At 40.1% G+C, this 22,500-nt stretch overlaps 1 protein-coding gene and 1 long non-coding RNA gene across 2 annotated transcripts; one reads left to right on the top strand and one right to left on the bottom strand.

Annotated features, from left to right (window-relative positions):
* Positions 1-2,348: 2,348 nt before the first annotated feature.
* LOC138949386 (uncharacterized) lies at positions 2,349-8,232 on the bottom strand. The gene is made up of 5 exons (XR_011450268.1): positions 8,076-8,232; positions 7,478-7,567; positions 6,338-6,573; positions 5,652-5,800; positions 2,349-3,745 (listed from the first exon to the last, which is right to left on the bottom strand). It is a non-coding gene; the product is annotated as an uncharacterized lncRNA (long non-coding RNA).
* Positions 8,233-17,210: 8,978 nt separating this feature from the next.
* Positions 17,211-21,925, top strand: LOC138949387 (uncharacterized). Its single transcript, XM_070321196.1, has 4 exons — positions 17,211-17,305; positions 18,543-18,771; positions 20,292-20,338; positions 21,160-21,925. The coding sequence occupies exons 2-4, from the start codon at positions 18,549-18,551 to the stop codon at positions 21,235-21,237; spliced, it is 348 nt and encodes a 115-aa protein (XP_070177297.1). The 5' UTR covers positions 17,211-17,305; positions 18,543-18,548; the 3' UTR covers positions 21,238-21,925.
* The last annotated feature ends 575 nt before the right edge of the window (positions 21,926-22,500 follow it).

Raw genomic sequence — 22,500 nt, 5'->3', positions numbered from 1 at the left:
CCAACAACAACACCAATAACAACACCAACAACACCACCAACAACAACACCGACAACATCACCACCACCACCAACAACACCAACAACAACACCAACAACAACACCAACAACAACACCAACACCAACACCAACAACAACACCAACACCAACAACAACAACACCAACAACACCACCACCACCACCAACAACAACAACAACCAAACTAAAACAACAACACACAAAACTAAACAAAAAACAACACCATCAAAGAGAGTTCTTTTCTTCTACATAATCATTTAAATTCTCAGAAATATTTAATTTTGTCTGTGAAATTGTAAAGGCACAGTCAGCCTCTCGTAAACCATCACAGACACTGTCAGGCTTGTACACACAGTACACACACCCTTTCATTTAAACACTCACCGCATGAGAACATCCTAGGTGCCCTCCGTAAAGAGCGAGCAATTTTCAAATAATTCATTTTTGCGTGGTTTATCTTACCCCTGAGCCACCGTGAACCCGTGTGATCCAGTTTCCTTTTTTTCACAATTTAGTCGTCAGTTTGTGATTTTAATGCGACTCGCTATAAGCTTATCTTCAATAGCACGCTATTGTGTACATCTGTATCTAAAACGCAACAAACGGCTGCGAGTCACACGAACTAGAGCGGTGGCGGTTGGGCGTTCAGAGGAACTGGCGCTATGCAGAACCGTCGTCTGCTACGAGAAAGACGTTTTGCGTGACACGTTTCCGGGCTTTTCTTTTTTCAAACTTTCAAAACTTCGAATTGTACTGATCTTGTCTTGATGAAAAAATAATTCTTTTATGATTTAAGAATGTTTGTGTAACAAGCTGTCAATTTATTGTTTAGATTTTAAAAGTTAGGTCAAGCGCCAAAACGAGGCGTCCGATTGTGATACTGAACAATCCGGCTGGCCACGCAAACATTAATTCTTTGAAAAATTGCTCGCTCTTTACGTAAGGCACATAGGATGTTCTCAAGCGGTGAGTGTTTAAACGAAAGGGTGTTTGTATTGAGCTGGATTTTGACGACGATATGCCCCGATTTGACAACGTTTTCAGACTGGAGTGATCGGCATGGTCTTCGTAAGGACGTAGAGCTGTGTGGCGGGGGCCTTAGCTCCAGTCAGCTATTACCTGGAACACGTCCTTACATCCACTTGGACATATAGCAAAAGTCAACAGCCTGAGTGCTCTCCGTGGAGGGTGGGTATTTTTATGAATTAATTTCACTAATTGCTACTATAGTATCCGTAAACATCCACATTTGTTTGTTTGTTTGTTTGTTTGTTTGTTTGTTTAAAAAATGAGGTCGTGACAGTGCCGTCTGAACTGTTTTGAAAAACCGGATCATCATGTCTCCCCAGACATGTTACCTCGAAAAATGTGTATGCAAAGTTACATGAAGATCTGCGAAGTAGTTTTCCGGGAATTGCTCCAAACACACACACACACACACACACACACACACACACACACACAAAAACCACTGGGCGAAAAGTGGCGTTTTGTATCTTACAAAACTACTCAAAATCCCAACAAAACTTCAAGTTTCAATGGGTTTATCACATTTTGGTGTTCACGACAACGCCAGATTTTGATTGGATTTTGTTGAAGTTATCGCAGCGAAATTGCCTGGAATTTCAGCGCGTTTTGCGACGGTCAAAACATCATGTTAAACCATGTTACAGCATGTCTGTAACATGCAAAAATTCCAAGTTTTGATGGCATTAAAGCTTTGGTTTAACGCCAAGTAACATCATGTTATCGTAGACTTAACTTGCAAAACTGCTTGTTTTGGTGGTGTTACAGCTTGCTTGTAATGTGATTAACATCATGTTATCGTAGACTTAACTTGCAAAACTGCTTGTTTTGGTGGTGTTACAGCTTGCTTGTAATGTGATTAACATCATGTTATCGTAGACTTAACTTGCAAAACTGCTTGTTTTGGTGGTGTTACAGCTTGCTTGTAATGTGATTAACATCATGTTATTGCTGGTATAACATGCAAAACCCCATGTTATGTTGGTGTTAAAGCTTGCTCAAATGCCTATTAACTCCATGTTATGTTGGTGTTAAAGCTTGCTCAAATGCCTATTAACACCATTTTAGTTGGTGTAAGGCTTGATTATTAATGTAAAAAAACACCATGTTATGACGTTCACATAATTGTTTTCCACTGGATGGAATTTTGTGGAAAAGAAAGCATGTTGTTTGGGAATTGTGTGCGGGTTTCATGCTTGGATATTGCACTATGCTGACTTGTCACAGGTCAATTTACATTTAACAATATTAGTTTTCAAATGCATCATCCTTCACACATTATGTAAACATCTTTAACATTAACACTTTGGTTGTAAAATGATTGCACTTTATTCAAACAGGACAAAAACAAAAATGCTGATTCACAATGTACAATAGCAAAGGACTATTTTGAGTGGAGACAGTGTTCATCCACACTATAGATGCCCTGTGAAAACATTGGCCATAGATATATGTGAATTACTTCCCTTGGGTATGAACATTTATGAATGATTAAATGGGTGAAAGAAGGCCACACAAAATGAAAATCAGTAAATAACAAAATCACTTCCCTTGTGAGTAAGAACAGTCATACCATGTTCCAACTTTTTGCTAAAAATTCGCCCACAATGTGACCTTCAAAGTTAAAAAGGGGTAACTGAACTTCATGTTTGGATGTCATGGAGTCATGGAGTCCAACATGAAGAAATGTATAAGAACACAAGAATGTATGCATGACAAAGAACAAATGTTTATTTTTGAATGTTTTATGTATGTTATTATTACGGACACAAAAGCTCAGCAATGCAATTTCTCTTTTAGAGATTAATAAAGTTATTTTATTGTATTGTATTGTATTGTATGTCAGTAAATTTTGAAAGCCCTAGATTCATAAACATCTGAAAACTGCTCAACGTCTTTGCATCACGGCACATTAATAAAAGTAAGAGTTAGTAAGACTGGCCTAACTGCTATGGTGAGGCAGTAATAACTCGTTGATGAAGAATTATTTGAATTCTGAATTTCGAACAAACAAATACAGTGTCCTTCCAAACACCCTTTTCAGGCCTCCAAGAATAAAAAAATAAGCTGGTCTTAAAAAGGAGGAAATCTGCTTAATATCTAGGTAAATGTACAACAGGTTGTGAACAGAAAATCCAAAAATGTAAGGTCTGAAAAGCGGGGAAGTTTGAAAAGGGGGGAAGGGGGGGACCTAAAATGTGACGATCATAACAACCATAATTTATCTAACAAAGTTCATTCTGAAATCTTCTTCAGCGTTTGATTATGGAGAGACTAAATCCTCAGTTCAGATGTGGTCTTAACTCCTTGTCTCCCAGGTACACACAGTCACTATGTACATTGCATCTGTTATCATTCGGCACATATCCGCATCCTGCTTAGACTGTTAGCTTCAGTCGCTTCCTGTAACGTTGATCTAACGCCAGGATTCTAGCCTGTTGATACAGTTTCTACAATTCTGAGTGACCTGCTGCAGCACAGCTGGTCTCGGCTTAAAAAATCTTGGTCAACATAGATGGGGTACAAAGTGTTAAAATAAAGCGTCCTTCCAAAGTTGATGACAGGTCCCCAGAGTATTCACAAAATTATATGGTACTGGAACTGGAAGCCTTGCACGGCGACGAAAAAGATGTCCACGCCTACATGAAGAAGCATCCTTCACGGCTTCAGCGGAAACAGTCGGCTGGGGATGAGGACAGCACCTATGTAAAAAATATAGACAAGAACAAAATATATGTCAATGGGAAAACAAAGAAACAAGTAGAGAAGGACCTCCCCACCTTTACACAGTGAAAATGAAAAACACATGTGAATGTACTTATGTTTTAAATCTCCCCCCCCCACCCCCCAATTAAGACCAATTATCCAAGATATTTTTCAGTCCTCAAAGGAGAATTTCACTGTTCTCACGGAACCCTGAAGAAAACTGAGCTGTGCTAATATATTATATAACTGCAAACATCCCTCAAATTCAATATTGCAAGCCACTATACATTCCTCATAAAGGCACATTCCTTCATGCTCACGTGTGAAAACTAACATAAGTTTACAAGTGTGTATCTATTTATAATAATAATAATAATAATAATAACGGGCATTTATAAAGCGCCTTATCAGAAGTTCAAAGCGCGTGACAACAATACATGTATAAACAAGAAGAGCAAACGCTCGATCGAGTCACTTTCGCAGTTCTGAATATTATATGAGGCATCAGATGGACAGGAAGAAATTGCTATTCACAACACAATGAGTCACGTTCACATAAAATTTGAGCCCGGTCACTTTTATAGTTTCCGAGAAAAGCCCAACGTTAAGTTGTGTGTTGCCGAACAGAAAAGGCTAGTTATCTCCCTTGTTTTTCTGATAACGTTCGTAAAAGGCTACAGATGTAAATACTTTGATGTAAAGAATAATCCTACAAAGTTTCAATCACATCCGATGAACTTTGTCAAAGATATAAAATGTCTAATTTTTCCTTTGACGCTGACCTGTGACCTTGAAAAAGGTCAAAGGTCAACGAAACCATCGTTAAAGTGTAGAGGTCATTGGAGGTCACGACTAAACAAAATATGAGCCCGATCGCTTTGATAGTTTCCGAGAAAAGTCCAACGTTAAGGTGGTGTCTACGGCCGGCCGGACGGCCGGCCGGACAGACTAACACTGACCGATTACATAGAGTCACTTTTTCTCAAGTGACTCAAAAATTCATACAATCACTGTCAGATTCAAACACATCATGCACATCTCACATCCCCAGACTCTATGCTAAGGCCAACAAAACAAAATAGTCTGTTTACGGTATCCCAACCGACCCTATTTTTTCGCGCGACCCTAGACTTTTTGTTGGCATTTGGGGGGGAAAAAAAAAATCAAAATCTTAAAACAAAGTTTGTTTTTTGGCAAAATAATTTGATGTTTTTTGGAGAAAAAAAAAATCCCGACCTACCGACCCTATTTTTTGGGCCGATGTTACCGTAAACAGACTATTTTTTTGTTTGGCCTAAGGAACTATCCGTAATGTTGTTGGAACAAGTGAGTTTTCAAATTGGACTTAAAAGATGAAATGTATGGAGAGTGACGTAATAGAAAGGGGAGTGAATTCCATAACTGAGGGCCATGATATGAAAACGTGCGGAAGCCATGAGCCTTGCGTTTAAAGCAACCTTGACGGAGAAGTCGAGCATCAGCAGAAGAATGAAGGGTGCGAGAGGGAGTGTAGAGGGAGACCAGTTCCGAAAGATAGGCAGGTGCCGATTCAGAGATGATCTTGTAGCAGAAGCAGGCAGCTTTATACCTAATACGTTGAGACACAGGAAGCCAGTGAAGTTCTTTCATGAGAGGAGTGCTGCAGAGTGTTGTACTTTTTGCAAGGGTTGGAGAGTGGAGTCAGGGCAGCCTATGAGAAGGGATTTGCTGTAATCTAATCTACACAGAATGCAGGATGTAACGAGAGTTTTAGTGGCATCAACAGTCAGAAATGTTCTTGTGGAACCTATTCTTCTAGTTCTAATGTAGTACCTGTTTGTAGTGAACTCACCAGCAGGAGTATTGCATACATAATTACGCATTACTGAATTAAAGTAACTATTTTCAAAGCTTCTCGCTTACCTTGGAATAGTGTCAAGCAGCTTATGTTGTGTCTAGATCAGCAATCAGATCTTCACACTCAGCCTGCACTTGCTGAAAACTGGACATGCCTGTATCTCAATCAAGCTGTTGTTGCGGAGACAACGGAATCATGCTCAAGTCAGGTCCAACTGAAATAAAAGCATATTGTTAGCTGATAAATGATTTGATCAAGCAAAACCATGCGGTATTTTTTTAATAAAATATTTTGTATACCCCGCTAATGCAAAAATAATGTACTTATTTACTATTAGCATTAATTTTAGCTGGTCATTCAAACCAGAGCTTGTTCTAGAACTCCACAAGAACAACAATGGCAGTTGGCAATGGCACTGGCAGAATACAGATCAAAACAATATTAGTATTAGCCTCACCAAGGGTTGACTTCCCATCAAAATGAATGACGGACTGAATCAAACTTCAGAGACATTACAATTTTTCACAACGATTTTTTCAGCAAACAGCCATGTTTTAATACCTGTACAAATGTATCAGTGATATCACTATGAGTATGACAGTATGACAGTGTGGTAAGCTTACCGACGATTCGTTCAGTATAGTCTTTCTATGTAAGTAGTGGTCCAGTGAACGATACCTTCCGCCTGTGGTTCGAGACAGAGATTAAGTTGAAACTTAATTCGAGAAGCCAAACACTGACGAATACTTACGTATTTTGAGCAAAACCCACGCACGTCGACCACAAGTTGATGTCTGCTGGAGTACGTAATCATAACGTAGAGGACAACAGTTTCACTTGGCTGGCTTCGGTTATTCCCACCTGTATCTGTTCCTTGCTGTTCTCCAAGAGACACCATGGTGCAGCAAGCTGAAGGGTGTCCTGTCGTATTTCCTCGAAGTTGTAGTAGGCAACCAGGTCAGGAGCAGGAGGTGGGGGGCGACTGACCTGCAGCAGAATTCAAATCAATTAGTCAAGTCACTATGACATATCTTTATTGTTATCGCCACACGACGGGCGCTGTGGCGGGGTGGTAAGACGTCGGCCTCGTAATCGGAAGGTCGAGGGTTCGAATCCCGGCTGCGGCCGCCTGGTGGGTTAAGAGTGGAGATTTTTCCGATCTCCCAGGTCAACTTGTGTGCAGACCTGCTAGTGACTTATCCCCCTTCGTGTGTACATGTACACGCAACCACAAGACCAAGTGCGCACGGAAAAGATCCTGTAATCCATGTCAGAGTTCGGTGGGTTATGGAAACACGAAAATACCCAGCATGCTTCCTCCGAAAGCGGCGTATGGCTGCCTAAATGGCGGGGTAAAAACGGTCATACACGTAAAAACACGAGTGTACATGGGAGTTTCAGCCCACGAACGCAGAAGAAGAAGTTATCGCCACACCAACCCTAAATTTTTCCTACCATACTGTATTTGTTATCCGAGAGAGAAAAAATCCATGTTGCAGACTCAACTGGAAAAATTCCCTTCTCCATCATCTAGTGGACAGAGCTCACATGATTTCAAACAAATCTTTTTTTAAAGTCACATACTTTGTGCGACAGTGTTAGTTTACTATAACTGTAATTTATAAATAGCAAATTAAAAAATATCACTTATCAGATAATCAGCTAAATGCCTGGCAGATGACCCTCATTCAAAGTGAGTCGTGGCTAAACCATGAAACTAGAAAAACAGGTTATACCACAATATAAATCTCACACTGACAGCGGACAAAACTGAGAAAACACCCAGTATACATGTACCGGTACTCACAAAAGAGTTACAAGTAGCATATTATCACTATCAGTATCACTAATAGCATACTATACTGGGCAAATAACAGCAATTTTTACTCACTGGGGGTTTCCTGGCTGGAGTCTTTGGTGTTTCTACTGACTTCTGTAGCACATGTGGTTGGCAGACTTCCTGGAATGAGTGCTCGCTTGCCTGTAGGCCCAGCAAAAAAACATGCAAAGAAAATGTTCAAAATGCTGAGTCGAAATTATAAGTTAAATTAACTAAACAGACCTATACATTTAGATCTATTGAAATAGAAACAAGAATTAGTAAAACACACTACTGCAAATCTGTCAAGAATGAACAAGACTGACTCAGTGACCGAGTAAAACAACAAAAGAAATCTAAGTTCTAACCCAGAAGTTTACTAGAATATATTCAAAAACACATTATCACAAGAACAAAGAGTGGTTTTTCCCCCATTACCTAATAATTATAGCTCAGAATTACGCCTTTGTCAATGTATGATTCAGAATACGATTGTGTTATTTTTTGTCTGCGAGCTGTAAAAGTACTAGTTACTACAAGTACTAAGCCTCATACTGATTGATTGATACTACTAGAGCTTCGTCACTTGAAGCATTACAAGCAAAACAACACAGCACAGACAATCAGATGAAAGCTTATTTTCGCTATATTACTAGTTTTTTTTACGTACCGTATTTGAAGCATGTTTCTTTGAAATGTCGGGAACATCCTCGCATTCTTCGGGTTGAAAAGCTTGTCAGCACGGTTGATTTTGTGGAAGAGCAGCTCTCCATTCGGCATCCGCTTTTCCGTTTGGTATACCATGGAAAGTAATAAGCGTTGAACATCTTAGTGAGCTCACACGGCATCCAGGCATACAACAATTTGCACCGGGCATCTTGAAATCATGGTTCACTTCTCTGGCATCATCGAAAAATGGCGAAACGGAAGTGACTTTTTTCGGAATGCAGCTTTCTTCCGGTTGTCAGCACTTACCGCGAGCGCAGCGAGTTGATCCAGTCACAACTATGCGCCGGCATAGACCACTGATCTAACAAGAAAAATGTTCATTCAAAATGAACAGCGTCGATGCAATGTCCACCAAAGATTTATTTTGGGAAGTGTTAAAGGTTAGGGTCAAAAGTTAATGAATTGCATGTTGTGCTGGATATATATAAATTGTTTATTTCAGTCAATGCTTGCCATAATTGATCAAACAGCCACAAGAAAAAAAAACTTTTTAATTAAAAAATAGAGCTTGTTTGAAACAGGTAGAAAGGAAGAGTTGATATTGCAATATCTGTACGTGGGAATGTGGTGAAAAAGAGTGCTAAAAGTAGTAAGTCAGTCTCAGATCCATTTCAAATATTTATTGCAGAAAAACAAAATACAAATTACAAAAAAACACAGAGCCATTACCAGGTGTCATAGGAATGTTTGAAAACAATAGTTTTAATTTTACACTGTAAATACAGGAATCAGAATTAAACACCTCAAACTGATTGGCACATGCATAATGAATCACCTGGAATTGCAACAGGGAGATACTGAAGTAATTGGAAACAAACATCTGAAATTGACAGAGAAACAATTGAAAATATAGTACCAGTTGACATGAGCGTACAATATTTTAATGGAAGTGCAATTTTAGCACGAAGCATCCGCAGGAGGATGCACTAACAATTACATAGTGCCACAAAATGTGTACGGACATTTCACAACCGTGCATTATTAGCACAGAACACATACATGGGGGCGCACAAAACATTATTGTGACAATAATTTACACGAAACATTTCACAGTACATTTTTATGCATGGTGCATCTACTACAGGAGGGTGCTCCAACAATGATGCATAGTGCCAACATTTAGCGCAAACTTTTGACAAAAGTGCATTATTACCACAAAGCGCATACAGCGATTATATAGTAGCAAGTTGCACTAAACATTTGAACAAAATGCATTTTGTTCAAATGTTAACAGCACAGCACCAAGTTTTGCATAAGTGCACAACAGCACTGACCATTTCACAAAAGTGCATATAACAGCTGTGACAATTTTACAAAAGTGCATTGACCATTTCAGGCAGATGGCTAACATGCAGATTTCGCTTTGTCTGTCTTTCTTTGAAAAGTAGGCATGTTCAAGATCGATGAAGTCATGAGCAATTGGGTTAGATGACAGAAAAGATTCAAAAACGTCAGATTCAGTTAGATGACAAAAAAGATTCAAAAACGTCAGATTCAGTGTTTTGGGCACTGTTGAACAGGAACATTCTCTCCTGTTCAACAAATGTGGGTTCAATTCAAAAGCAACATTGTCACAGATAGGCTAGTGTTACATTTCTGTAAGTTTCAAAAACATCTTCCATGTGTTGGTTACTGTTGAACAGAGGCATATTTTCCTGTTCAAAAAAGTCTGACACAAATTTTCGTAGTTGTGGGTTAAGGTTCGATCTATACCGTCATTCAAACGAATCGTAGAACCGTCATTGTCACAGACAGTGTTACATTTCTGTTTTACATTCAAACGAGTCGTAGAAGTAGTAGTACATTTGCGTTTGGTTGTTTTTATATTTAGTCAAGTTTTGACTAAATATTTTAACATCGAGGGGGAATCGAAACGAGGGTCGTGGTGTATGTGCGTGCGTGTGTGTGTGTGTGCGTGTGTGCGTGTGTGTGTGTGTGTGTGTGTGTAGAGCGATTCAGACTAAACTACTGGACCGATCTTTATGAAATTTGACATGAGAGTTCCTGGGTATGAAATCCCCGAACGTTTTTTTCATTTTTTTGATAAATGTCTTTGATGACGTCATATCCGGCTTTTCGTGAAAGTTGAGGCGGCACTGTCACGCCCTCATTTTTCAACCAAATTGGTTGAAATTTTGGTCAAGTACTCTTCGACAAAGCCCGGGCTTCGGTATTGCATTTCAGCTTGGTGGCTTAAAAATTAATTAATGACTTTGGTCATTAAAAATCTGAAAATTGTAAAAAAAAATAAAAATTTATAAAACGATCCAAATTTACGTTTATCTTATTCTCCATCATTTGCTGATTCCAAAAACATATAAATATGTTATATTCGGATTAAAAACAAGCTCTGAAAATTAAATATATAAAAATTATTATCAAAATTTTTTTTTCGAAATCGTTTTAAAAACACTTTCATCTTATTCCTTGTCGGTTCCTGATTCCAAAAATATATAGATATGATATGTTTGGATTAAAAACACGCTCAGAAAGTTAAAACGAAGAGAGGTACAGAAAAGCGTGCTATCCTTCTCAGCGCAACGAATACCCCGCTCTTCTTGTCAAATTTACTGGCACTGCCTTTGCCACGGGCGGTGGAGTGACGATGCTACGAGTATACGGTCTTGCTGCGTTGCGTTGCGATCAGTTTCATTCTGTGAGTTCGACAGCTACTTGACTAAATATTGTATTTTCGCCTTACGCGACTTGTTTATATTTAGTCAAGTTTTGACTAAATATTTTAACATCGAGGGGGAATCGAAACGAGGGTCGTGGTGTATGTGTGTGTGTATGTGTGTGTGTGTGTGTGTGTGTGCGTGCGTGCGTGTAGAGCGATTCAGACCAAACTACTGGACCGATCTTTATGAAATTTGACATGAGAGTTTCTGGGATTGATATCCCCATACGTTTTTTTCATTTTTTTGATAAATGTCTTTGATGACGTCATATCCGGCTTTTCGTGAAAGTTGAGGCGGCACCGTCACGCCCTCATTTTTCAACCAAATTGGTTGAAATTTTGGTCAAGTAATCTTCGACGAAGCCCGGACTTCGGTATTGCATTTCAGTTTGGTGGCTTAAAAATTAATTAATGACTTTGGCCATTAAAAATCTGAAAATTGTAAAAAAAATATTTCTTTTATAAAACGATCCAAATTTACGTTTATCTTATTTTCCATCATTTGCTGATTCCAAAAACATATAAATATGTTATATTCGGATTAAAAACAAGCTCTGAAAATTAAATATATAAAAATTATTATCAAAATTAAATTGTCGAAATCAATTTAAAAACACTTTCACCTTATTCCTTGTCGGTTCCTGATTCCAAAAACATATAGATATGATATGTTTGGATTAAAAACACGCTCAGAAAGTTAAAACGAAGAGAGGTACAGAAAAGCGTGCTATCCTTCTTAGCGCAACTACTACCCCGCTCTTCTTGTCAATTTCACTGCCTTTGCTATACGGTCTTGCTGAAAAATGGCATTGCGTTCAGTTTCATTCTGTGAGTTCGACAGCTACTTGACAAAATATTGTATTTTCGCCTTACGCGACTTGTTTTCACTTTTGGCAGCGTTCACTCTAAATGTGCTGCCTAAAACGGACTCGTTTCTGTTCACAGCCAAAGCTTTCACACAAAAATTGCTATGACAGCTAAGGCCGCATTTGTTACATTTTAGCAGTGTTGACCCCAAGTTTCTACTTCAAACAAAAAATCAATAGCAAAATCTCAAAGTATGTGCGAGTCCCCTAAAATATGGACCACCTTCAACAAATCGAAGAAAAAGAAGCTAAAGGCTTTTTTCATTAATTCATTAAGAAGCTTGCTGGAAATAACCTATTACTAGCCCTCGAGATCAGTTTAAAAAAAAAATAACAAAAAGTCTTCTTTTCGTGCAAGTTGATAATTTTACTTATTTTCACTCTGTTTTTGATAAGCTTCTTTAGTTTCCTGGTGTTCTTCAAATAATGCTCTCATCAACCCGAAACAGATCAATCTAAAGCATTATTTGAATTAGTCTGACTTGTACACTAAGTTGTATCATGCTATTTTGAAGTATAGGGGGCTTTTTTTTTACAGTGATTCGTGAAGGCCGCTTCACTGGTCCATATTAGGCGCCCAGGCTCCTAATATGTACCATTTGTGATTTTGTATGTATTTAATTTTTGCTGAATGTCTATCAAAGCTATTTCACTCTAATTAGGCCTAACGGCCAACCTAAGAGAGAAGGACTACCAAACACAAAATAAAACTTCTTCGCAAGAAAACAAGCTAGTTATCAGCATGAAACAAAAAGTGGTCCATATTAGGAGCCCTTCCTAACTGTCTGTGTCTGCGTCGAAGATGTTACCGTGAATGTGTTTTTAAAAGACATTAATTTTGTCAGGGCGGCATTCAAACCACACGCACCAGACACGAACCGACGAACAAAATACTTCTGACAACAACTTAAATGTAAAATCAACAAGAGTACTGTAGCAGGGACCTGTATTAATATAGGTCTATGAGTGTAGTAAGATTCCAAATTGTATTCAGACCAAAACAACAATCATAAAACATACATGGGATTTCTCATATATATATATGTGTGTGTGTGTGTGTGTGTGTGTGTGTGTGTGTGTGTGTGTGTGTGTGTGTGTGTGTGTGTGTGTGTGTGTGTGTGTGTGATGATGATAACTAGTTTTAACGTCCTCTTAGAACTGCAACTGGCTTTAGGACAGGTAGAGTTAATATGCTTTATGTGGGGACAAGACACTGAACAAACATGCAACCAGAGAACACATATGGTCGTGTTATAATCATATCTGGAAGTCTGTTGCGATGTTTCAAAATGGGGATGGAAGTGAAGATTGTGTACGCGGAATATGGTTGGACTGGAGCGGTTTTGTAGGCTTATTTTTTTTATTTTTTTTATGTGGAATATTGTTATATTTGTGGCTGAATAGGTAAGTAAATACATAACTGGAAAAATAATACAATGAAGAAGAAAAAGCTCGGCGTGAGAGAGTATTGAGGGGTGGAAGGAGGAACAGAGATCAGGGTTTTTAAAACAGATATCCTATTTCAGCCTTATATATTGAGAGACACAGGGTGTATGCTAGCTTCCATTGAAGCGTGCAATGTTTATCTAAAAAAAAAAAACTCATGGGGTTTCAGTTTGTGTTCGTTGACAAGGGTGTGTAGCACAGGAGCTCCTGTGGTGTGTAGGTTGCGGAAGTCTTGTTGGAGTGATTGGCAGCGGTCAAAGAGGTGTAAAAAAGATATAAACTTTTCACATTCACAGAGACGGGGAAAGCACTTGTGAGCGCATCCATCCGTGCGATTGCTGCGACGTAATTTAAAGGAGGGAGGTGGGAAGTGAAGGCCTGTTTTGTTTTGTTTGTCGGGGCAGAATAAGCCAACCATGAGCATTGCCTTCTATTTTTAATTCTGTTTCCCAGTGACGCCAGATAACTTTGGCCATTTTGTGTTTTGCTCCCGTCTTAGTTAATTTTATGTCATGAAATGCTGCTTGATCTGTAACAGCCTCTTTTGCTTCTCTGTCAGCCATATCACTGCCTCTGATCCATGTGTGAATGATTGATTGATTTGTTTTTTGGGAGATCAAAGATGAGTTAGAGTGCAGCCATTTCGGCTCTTTAGTTTTAGATTCGATTTGTGTGTGTGTGTGTGTGTGTGTGTGTGTGTGTGTGTGTGTGTGTGTGTGTGTGTGTGTGTGTGTGTGTGTGTGTGTAGAAGCAGGAAAATATAGCACAATAATAGCAAACTAAAGAAGGGGAAGGAAAACGAAAAGGAGGGTAAAAACCACGCACTTCTTTACTCAAACTTCATAAAACCGACTGTAAAACTAACACCGGCTATTCTCCTTTCTCAATCATTATCAAAATCGATCCTAAAACAAAACAAGTCGCGTATGGCGAAAATACAACATTTAGTCAAGCTGTCGAACTCACAGAATGAAACTGAACGCAATGCAATTTTTCAGCAAGACCGTATAATTATTCGTAGCATCGTACGTCGTCAGTCCACCGCTCGTGGCAAAGGCAGTGGAATTGACAAGAAGAGCGGGGTAGTAGTTGCGCTAAGAAGGATAGCACGCTTTTCTGCACCTCTCTTCGTTTTAACTTTCTGAGCGTGTTTTTAATTCACACATATCATATCTCTATGTTTTTGGAATCAGGAACCGACAAGGAATAAGATGAAAGATGATTTAAAAAATGTAATTTTGATCATAATTTTTATATTTTTAATTTTCAGAGCTTGTTTTTAATCCAAATATAACATATTTATATATGGTTTTTTTAATCAGACAATGATGAAGAATAAGATGAACGTAAATTTGGATCGTTTTATAAAACAATTATTTTTTTTACAATTTTGAGATTTTTAATGGCCAAAGTCATTAATTAATTTTCAAGCCACCAAGCTGAAATGCAATACCGAACGCCGGCCTTTGTCGAAGATTGCTTGACTAAAATTTCAATTAATTTGATTGAAAAATGAGGGTGTGACAGTGCCGCCTCAACTTTTACAAAAAGCCGGATATGACGTCATCAAAGGTATTTATCGAAAAAAACAAAACGTCCGGGGATATCATACCCAGGAACTCTCATGTAAAATTTCATAAAGATCGGTTCAGTAGTTTGGTCTGAATCGCTCTACACACACACATGCACACGCACACAGCAACAACTTGCTGAATTTGTATACAACTGCATGATTATACGCAATAATGACATAACTACAGATACATAACAATGTTGTAATCACTGCTCTATGGACGATATTTCTTCTTGTCTTTACAAATATCCACTTCGTGTCTGATAAACCCTTTACTGTGTTTTTATGACAATTAAATGAGTTCTGAGTTCTGAGTTCACACACACACACACACACACACACACACACACACCACGACACTCGTCTCGATTCCCCCTCTATGTTAAAACATTTAGTCAAAACTTGACTAAATGTAAAGAGACAGTATGTATTGCATCTAAACACGAGCTAAGTAAAACATTATCAGAAAAGGTAGAGCAAGAGAAATCCCAAAACTCAAATTCGAGTCACTGCAGTTCGTACTGTACAAGTTGAGAAAGTTGCAAGTCCAGTCAGTAGCCACCATCTCGGACGGATGTTTCGGGGAGGGGGGGGGGGGGGGGGAGTAGAACAAAGACCTATCTGTGGTCCGTTGCCGCTTCGAATTCCTTACAGGTCCCACACACATGGGAAAACGATTAACTCGGCCAGTACCCCAGCAAAAGTGGAAAGGAATATAGAAGAAAACTAAAATCTGACCGCGCTAAATAGTCAGCTGAGAATGACCTACTTTCTCTGCTCAACGCACGGGCAATGCAGTCTCTCGTGTACACTGTACTGTGACAAGGCTCATAATTATAGAGAAAATAAGAGATACCCCCAAAAATGTTTGTGCACTGCACTTTTTTTCACATTTATAAACTGATGATCAGTGTGTGTGTGTTCAGTTGTGTGTGCGTGTGTGTGTGTCAGTTCAAGGGGTGTGTATGTGTGTCACTGTGTGCCCGTGTGTGTGTGTGTGTGTGTGACGCGGGTCAGTCAGTGTCAGTCACAGTGTGTGTGTGTGTGTGTGTGTGTGTGCATGTGTGTGTGCATGTGTGTGTGCCGTGTGCAGTGACAGTGTGAATGTGTGTGACGGTGTGTGTGTGTATGATGTATGTGCAGTGTGTGTGTGTGTGTGTGTGTGTGTGTGTGTGTGTGTGTGTGTGTGTGTGTGTGTGACCGTGCTGAGAGAGAAACTAGAGAACAAGAACAAGAACAAGAACAAGAACAATTCTTTATTTTACGAGGGTAATAGAGTAAGCAGTGATCTGCTTTTTTACATCTGGCCCTCGCCCTAAAGAGGGACTAGTCTAAAATTGCTAAAGAATAAGCAAGTAAAGAAAACAAACTACTGCTACATGATTATAATAGAAATGAAAGTAAGAACATATCATCAATTTACATACAATACATTGCTTAAATGAAAAATGCAGAGAGAGGGAGCCGATAATCGTCTGATTCTGCAGGTTCGGCACCAGGCTGATGAAAACGCAGAATAATCCATCAAAACAACACTCTAACATCAAGTTTTAGAAACCAGAAAAACTTATCGTAACTCCACAGGTTTCGTGGTGTTTTGCGCACTGCTGAAACGCGTTTAACACGACGTGAATCGCCGTGCGTTAATGTAGCGAAAACGTCCAAAACGCAGACACCAAAACTCGATGTTTTACTGTGTTTTGCACCGCGCTAAAATCCCAGGGATTTTATTGCGTTACGGCAGTTTTTCTAACTTGATGTGAATCGCACAGGTATAATGCCACAAAATTCAGTTGATTAACTTCATGTTTCATGTTATATGCCACGTTATAGTGCCAAAACGTGACTTTTCGCCCAGTGAACCGGATGACATCCTATGCAAAAACCGAACTTTGTTCTCAAAAATCAATCAATCAATCAATCAATATGAGGCTTATATCGAGCGTATTCCGTGGGTACAGTTCTAAGCGCAGGGATTTATTTTTTATTTTTATTTTTATTTTTATGCAATTTATATCGCGCACATATTCAAGGCGCAGGGATTTATTTATGCCGTGTGAGATGGAATTTTTTTTACACAATACATCACGCATTCACATCGGCCAGCAGATCGCAGCCATTTCGGCGCATATCCTACTTTTCACGGCCTATTATTCCAAGTCACACGGGTATTTTGGTGGACATTTTTATCTATGCCTATACCATTTTGCCAGGAAAGACCCTTTTGTCAATCGTGGGATCTTTAACGTGCACACCCCAATGTAGTGTACGCGAAGGGACCTCGGTTTTTCGTCTCACTATAATAATATAATAAAAAGACTAGCACTTGAACCCACCACCTAGGGTAGGAAAGGGGGGGTGAGAAAATTGCTAACGCCCTGACCCAGGGTCGAACTCGCAACCTCTCGCTTCCGAGCGCAAGTGCGTTACCACTCGGCCACCCAGTCCACAAGAAGGCCTGTTCCTTTAAGGGCGTCGTCCCAAACTATCATGTTTTGTGTTTGTGTAGCAGTTTTTGGTTGTTCCCAGACTGGCGGTTGTTATCTGCCAACGACACACTGACACAGTCAGCACCTATCTCTGCCACAAGTCATCGACGAAGTCAACAGGTAAGCTCGGGTTTCTGGAGTGAAGGATCGTTTCGATTTGCAATTGACTGCCTTAGGACGGGTATACCCGTCCTGCACTTGTGCATTATTTCCATGATTAGATACTAAAAACAGATTCTTGGTTGAATTTCTTTTAAAAATAACATAGGTTTTACTTTTCTACCTACTGCCAGTTTGGAGCTAGAATTTTTTGTGAATTATTACACCCCGAACTCCAATATTCCCTGGCAGTCAGGAAGTTTTGATTGGCAGCGAAAGGGTTAGTAAGGATGAAGCCTACAATAGGTTCTATGAACACGGTGCCAGTGGTGCAAGATATTTTAGAAGAAAATCTAAAAGTTTAGACTGCAAACGTATTGCGTGCTGTGGTTTACAATATATACTGATGACATGAATTTCATTTTTCGGATGTGAAAACACCAATTACACAACCAGCCACTTAGTTGACAACGTAGAGGACAAATGACAATGAATTGGGTGTGTGTGTGTGTGTGTGTGTGTGTGTGTGTGTGTGTGTGTGTGTGTGTGTGTGTGTGTGTGTGTGTGCGTGCGTGCGTACGTGCGTGCGCGCGTGTGTGTGTGTTTGTATAAGTGTGTGTGTGCGTGCGTGCGTGTGTGTGTGTGTGCGCGTGCGTGTGTGGTTGTATGCGTGTGTGTGTGTGTGTGTGTGTGTGTGTGTGTGTGTGTGTGTGAGTGTGCGTCTTCGTAACGACGTTCCAATTAATGTCAAAATCGCGCTTGAGTAGCGTGTGTACTTATACGTGTACGTCTGTTCGTGTCGGGTTGAAAGAGAGTGTCTGCGTGCAAGTGCGTGAGCACAGTGGCCTAGTGGATAAGACACCGGCCTCCTATGCGGAAGGTCGTGAGTTCAAATCCCGACCGCTGTCGCCTGGTGGGTTAAGGGTGGAGATTTTTCCGATTTCCCAGGTTAACAGTGCCTTATCCCCCTTCGTTTGTACACGCAAGCACAAGACCCAGTGCGCACGGAAAGATCCTGTAATCCATCAGAGTTCGGAGGGTTATAGGAACACGAAAATACCTAGCATGCTTCCAATTCCCCCGAAAGCGGCGTATGGCTACCTGAATGGCGGTGTAAAAACGGTCATACACGTAACAAAAAAAAACACCAGGTGCGAAAACATGAGTGAACGTGGGAGTTTCATCCCATGAACGAAGAAGAAGAAGATATCCATACGTATCCTCTCCTATGACATATATGTCTATTCCTGTTCCTCAGAAGACCATGAAGACCCTGGCTCTTGTCGTGATCACGTGCCTGACGGTGTGTCACGTGACTGGAGAACTGCTGACGGTTCTGAAGCGGCTTCACTCGTCCGACGCCCTCAACTTCCTGACGCCCGAAGAACAGGTGATGCTCGTGGAACTGATCGCTGCCGCCGAGGTCTGCAGACTGCACGCCTACGAGAGAGGGCAGGACAGAGACGCCATTTTGGCGCTGACGGCACGTGAGTTACACTATGCGCATGCGTGCGTGGTGTGGCGAGAACTTCCTTCTTACAGTAATTTGTATCTCCTTGAGCTTTCTTCCTCACCAACCAACAAACCAATCGACAACCAAACAATGGACCAGCTGGCAAACCAGCAAACAAACAAACAAACAAACAAACAAACAAACAAACAAACAAACAAACAAACAAAGCAATAAACGACACGTACAAAGAATAAGTAACAAAAACAAACAAACAAGAATTGTAAGTTAGGCCAAAAAATAAAAAAAGGTGTGGTTAAGGTAACATAGCCAAACAAAATAGGCTAGGAAGGTAGGCAATCACTTTTTTTTTAAACTGTTTTTTTCTAATGTGTACAAATTAAACTCACTTGACAGGGAAATAAGTGTGCGACTCGAGCGCTGTCGCTTTCATTGCGTTTTCTGCACTCGGTTTTTTGTGTGTGTTTTTTGTTGTTGTTGTTGACAAATGTAATACAAAGTTATAGGGTCGGCCTCTAAAAATAGGGTAGGTCGGGTTACCGTAACCACACCAATTTTTTTTAGGCCTTATTGGAACGTTAGTAATTATTGACACAACAAAACGTTAAGCTTACAGTTCGTCGACCCAGTGGCCTTTGAAGTAGACAAACAAACACAAAAATAATACTCGATAAACTTATCTCAAAATCGTCCATGAAACTTCGGCTTGCAAGATGCCGGCTTTTGTCGCATAAAGAAAGGAACGAAAAGCAGAACAACAAATAAACAATCAAACAAATCATCCAACTCAACACACCAAAAGAAATACAAAACCTTCCTTTTGGTAACATTTTTAGGCACCAGGGATACTGTTGATGTGTGTATCTTTGATCTATAGCCATCGTGCATGTCTGCACGCACACGTCTATGAATTAAGCAGGAACGAAGGCATGCGCCATTGTGGTAGTGGTAGCCTTCGGTATTGCCATTTGCCACTGCTGTTAATACAGACATGCTCGTGTGTGGTGTGTATGTAAACGTTTGGCTCATGCACATTCACGAGACTCATCCGCGAACCCACCCATATGCAGGGAGAGAGAGACCAGAGAGAGAGAGAGAGAGAGACCAGAGAGAGAGAGAGAGAGAGAGAGAGAGAGAGAGAGAGAGAGAGAGAGAGAGAGAGAGAGAGAGAGAGAGAGAGAGAGAGAGAGAGAGAGAGAGAGAGAGAGAGAGAGAAAGAGCAATTTCTGTGCTTTTTGGCGGCATGAAAAATGTTGTGTGGTCTGGCTTACCTGTACATGTATTTACGCGAGGTTTATGCAGGTTAAGGGTAGATTATACCTGCGCAGAGTCAGCGGCACAGACGACGCACTGCAGATTATTGGTGCTGCGAAAGGGATTATGACGAGTATATATTTTTTGGTCTGTTTTCTTTTCACGCAACGTGGGGCGGGCTGGGAACACACAAAAAAAGAATTACCTCAACAATCTGCAGTGCTTCGTCTGTGCCTGTGACTCTGCGCAGTTGTAATCTGCCCCTTATTACCTTGTCGACAGATCTGCCAGACACGGAGGAAGGTCTTGTTCGTGCGTACCTTGAGAACGTAAGTAGCGTGAACTAATTCTTTTTATTTTTATTTTCTTATAATTCATTTGATTATGACTCACAATTACGCTGCTAAAGTCCTTCAGGTACCAAAGGAATAATCATGATAGATCGTATGTACAGATATTGATGTCATTAAAACAGACGTCAATCAAATCATCGAGGAAATAATCAGTTTAATTTCTGATTTCATCAGTGGGGTCGGCGTTAAGAGGTACTGTACCCGATCATAGACCATTTATCCTGGACCACCAACCAGCTCTCTCTCCGCTCTTTCTCTCTATTACGAGGTAGCGGCCTCTCGCATTTAGGAACCTACGGTTACATGGCATTTCAGAAATTAGGGGGACGTCATATCCGGTGTCGATTGTAAACATGGACGAAGTTGCCGAGGTAAGTTCTGAAAATGCTAAAATAAACTCAGCAAAAGTGCATATGGAACATATTTTTCGATGAGTTTTGTTAAGTTTAGTTTGGAGTTTTGGAAAATCCAGTTCATTGTCACCTCCCATTGTCACAAATAACTGGAGCGTGCTTTCTTTTCACTCTCTTCGAATCGCTGGCCTTTCAAACCGGACGTGACGTGCCCCTGAAAGTCGAGAGTCGTAACCTCGAAGGGTCACGTGACGAGTTGGCGGTCCAGGCTATTTGGTCTATGACCCGATGCACAGCGCTTGACCCAAAATAGGGGGTGGGCGTTTGCTCAATACTGGGCGCTTAAAAGGTACTTTACGGTATTCCCCTTCAAACCTACAGCCCCGGCCCCCCATTCTCCCAATCAGGTTTTGACTAATTTCAGCATATTTCCCTCTCTCACAGCATTTGCGACTGGAGGAGCGAGGCCTTTGCATCCCGAACTCTGGCTCGGCAAAACCTACCACCCAGCGTCACCGCTAAGCCTGATGAAAACCGCCATTTTGGAGTTACACAAGGATGTTTTCATGCTAAATCTAAACCTTTTTTTTCTGGAAGAGTTTTTTGTTTTTGGAAAAATGAAAAAAGAAAACCCGCCTTACACACAAACAAACAAACGACCAACAACTAACCAACTTACCAACCACCAAGCAAGCGACGGACGATGAACCAAACACCCCACCATCCAAACAAAATCGCCATGCAAACATGCTCAATGTCTATGAAAACGTATTTCACATGGAATTCGAGATCCTTCAATACGAAAATCGTGACTCATCTAAAAGTCTTTTTAGTTCCGTAGACGCCCGAAAGTTAGAATAAGATAATTATAACAAATATAAACACTAGATACAAGACCACACAAAGAAACGAAAGTTTTGTGGTGTGGCTTTGTTGTGTCTTTCGTTCTCGTTTTGTATTTGTTTTCGTTCTCGGTATTGACACAGATTGTGTTCGATAATTCAAACTAAGTTTTTCTTGTTGTTTTTCTCCTTTTTTTTTTCTTTCTCTTTTTTCAAAAAATGTGTCGCATTGATCATATTCCGCCATGAAATTTCAGGCATGTTTATGTGAGCACTTATCATAAGTTTTAAACTTGTTGTGCTCCTTCTTAATGATGTTGTTATATCATCTTGTGTCTGTTTACGAATAAAATACTGTTTAAACAAAAGTGCTGTGGTTTCGTATTGAAGTCTTCAGCAGCAGCACATTGTTGTTCCCTTTTGCTTTATAGTGTCCGCGTGGAGAGTATTTTTTTCTTTTCTTATTTCATCCTTTCTCACCTGCAGTCTTTCCTTACTCGCCAAAACACTCGTCATGAGTTGGGCACTGTCTGCCCGCTGTCATCCGTAACTGAAATGTTTTAAAACCCTTTCACTGCCAATCAAAACTTGCGTATGTGCATTCCTGACTGCCAGGGAATATTGGAGTTCGGGGTGTAATAATTCACAAAAAATTCTAGCTCCAAAACTTGCAGTAGGTAGGTGAGTAAAACCTATGTTATTTTTAAAGGAAATTGAACCAAGAATCTGTTTTTAGTGTCTAATCATGGAAATAATAATTAGTTTGGCTTATAATGATGTTTAGATATGAACTTTTGAAAAATCAGTCCGGCGCATCTTCCGGTGCCTGTGGATCAAACACAGGTGGCTGTTTTGCTTGCTCCAAGAAAGGATTATAATCACTGTCATCTGCCTGTTTCCAACGAATCGTCCGAAAGAAGATCTCCACCTTCCCCTGTCAGTA

Source organism: Littorina saxatilis, linkage group LG15 (genome assembly GCF_037325665.1).
Source record: "Littorina saxatilis isolate snail1 linkage group LG15, US_GU_Lsax_2.0, whole genome shotgun sequence".
NCBI lineage: Eukaryota > Metazoa > Mollusca > Gastropoda > Littorinimorpha > Littorinidae > Littorina > Littorina saxatilis.
This window is presented reverse-complemented; position numbering and strand designations above follow the sequence as displayed.

Coding starts and splice junctions, on each gene's coding strand:
- LOC138949387 (XM_070321196.1), top strand. CDS start 18,549: ATGAAGACCCTGGCTCTTGTCGTGATCACGTGCCTGACGGTGTGTCAC. Junction 18,772..20,291: donor CATTTTGGCGCTGACGGCAC/GTGAGTTACACT, acceptor CCTTGTCGACAG/ATCTGCCAGACACGGAGGAA. Junction 20,339..21,159: donor TTCGTGCGTACCTTGAGAAC/GTAAGTAGCGTG, acceptor CCTCTCTCACAG/CATTTGCGACTGGAGGAGCG.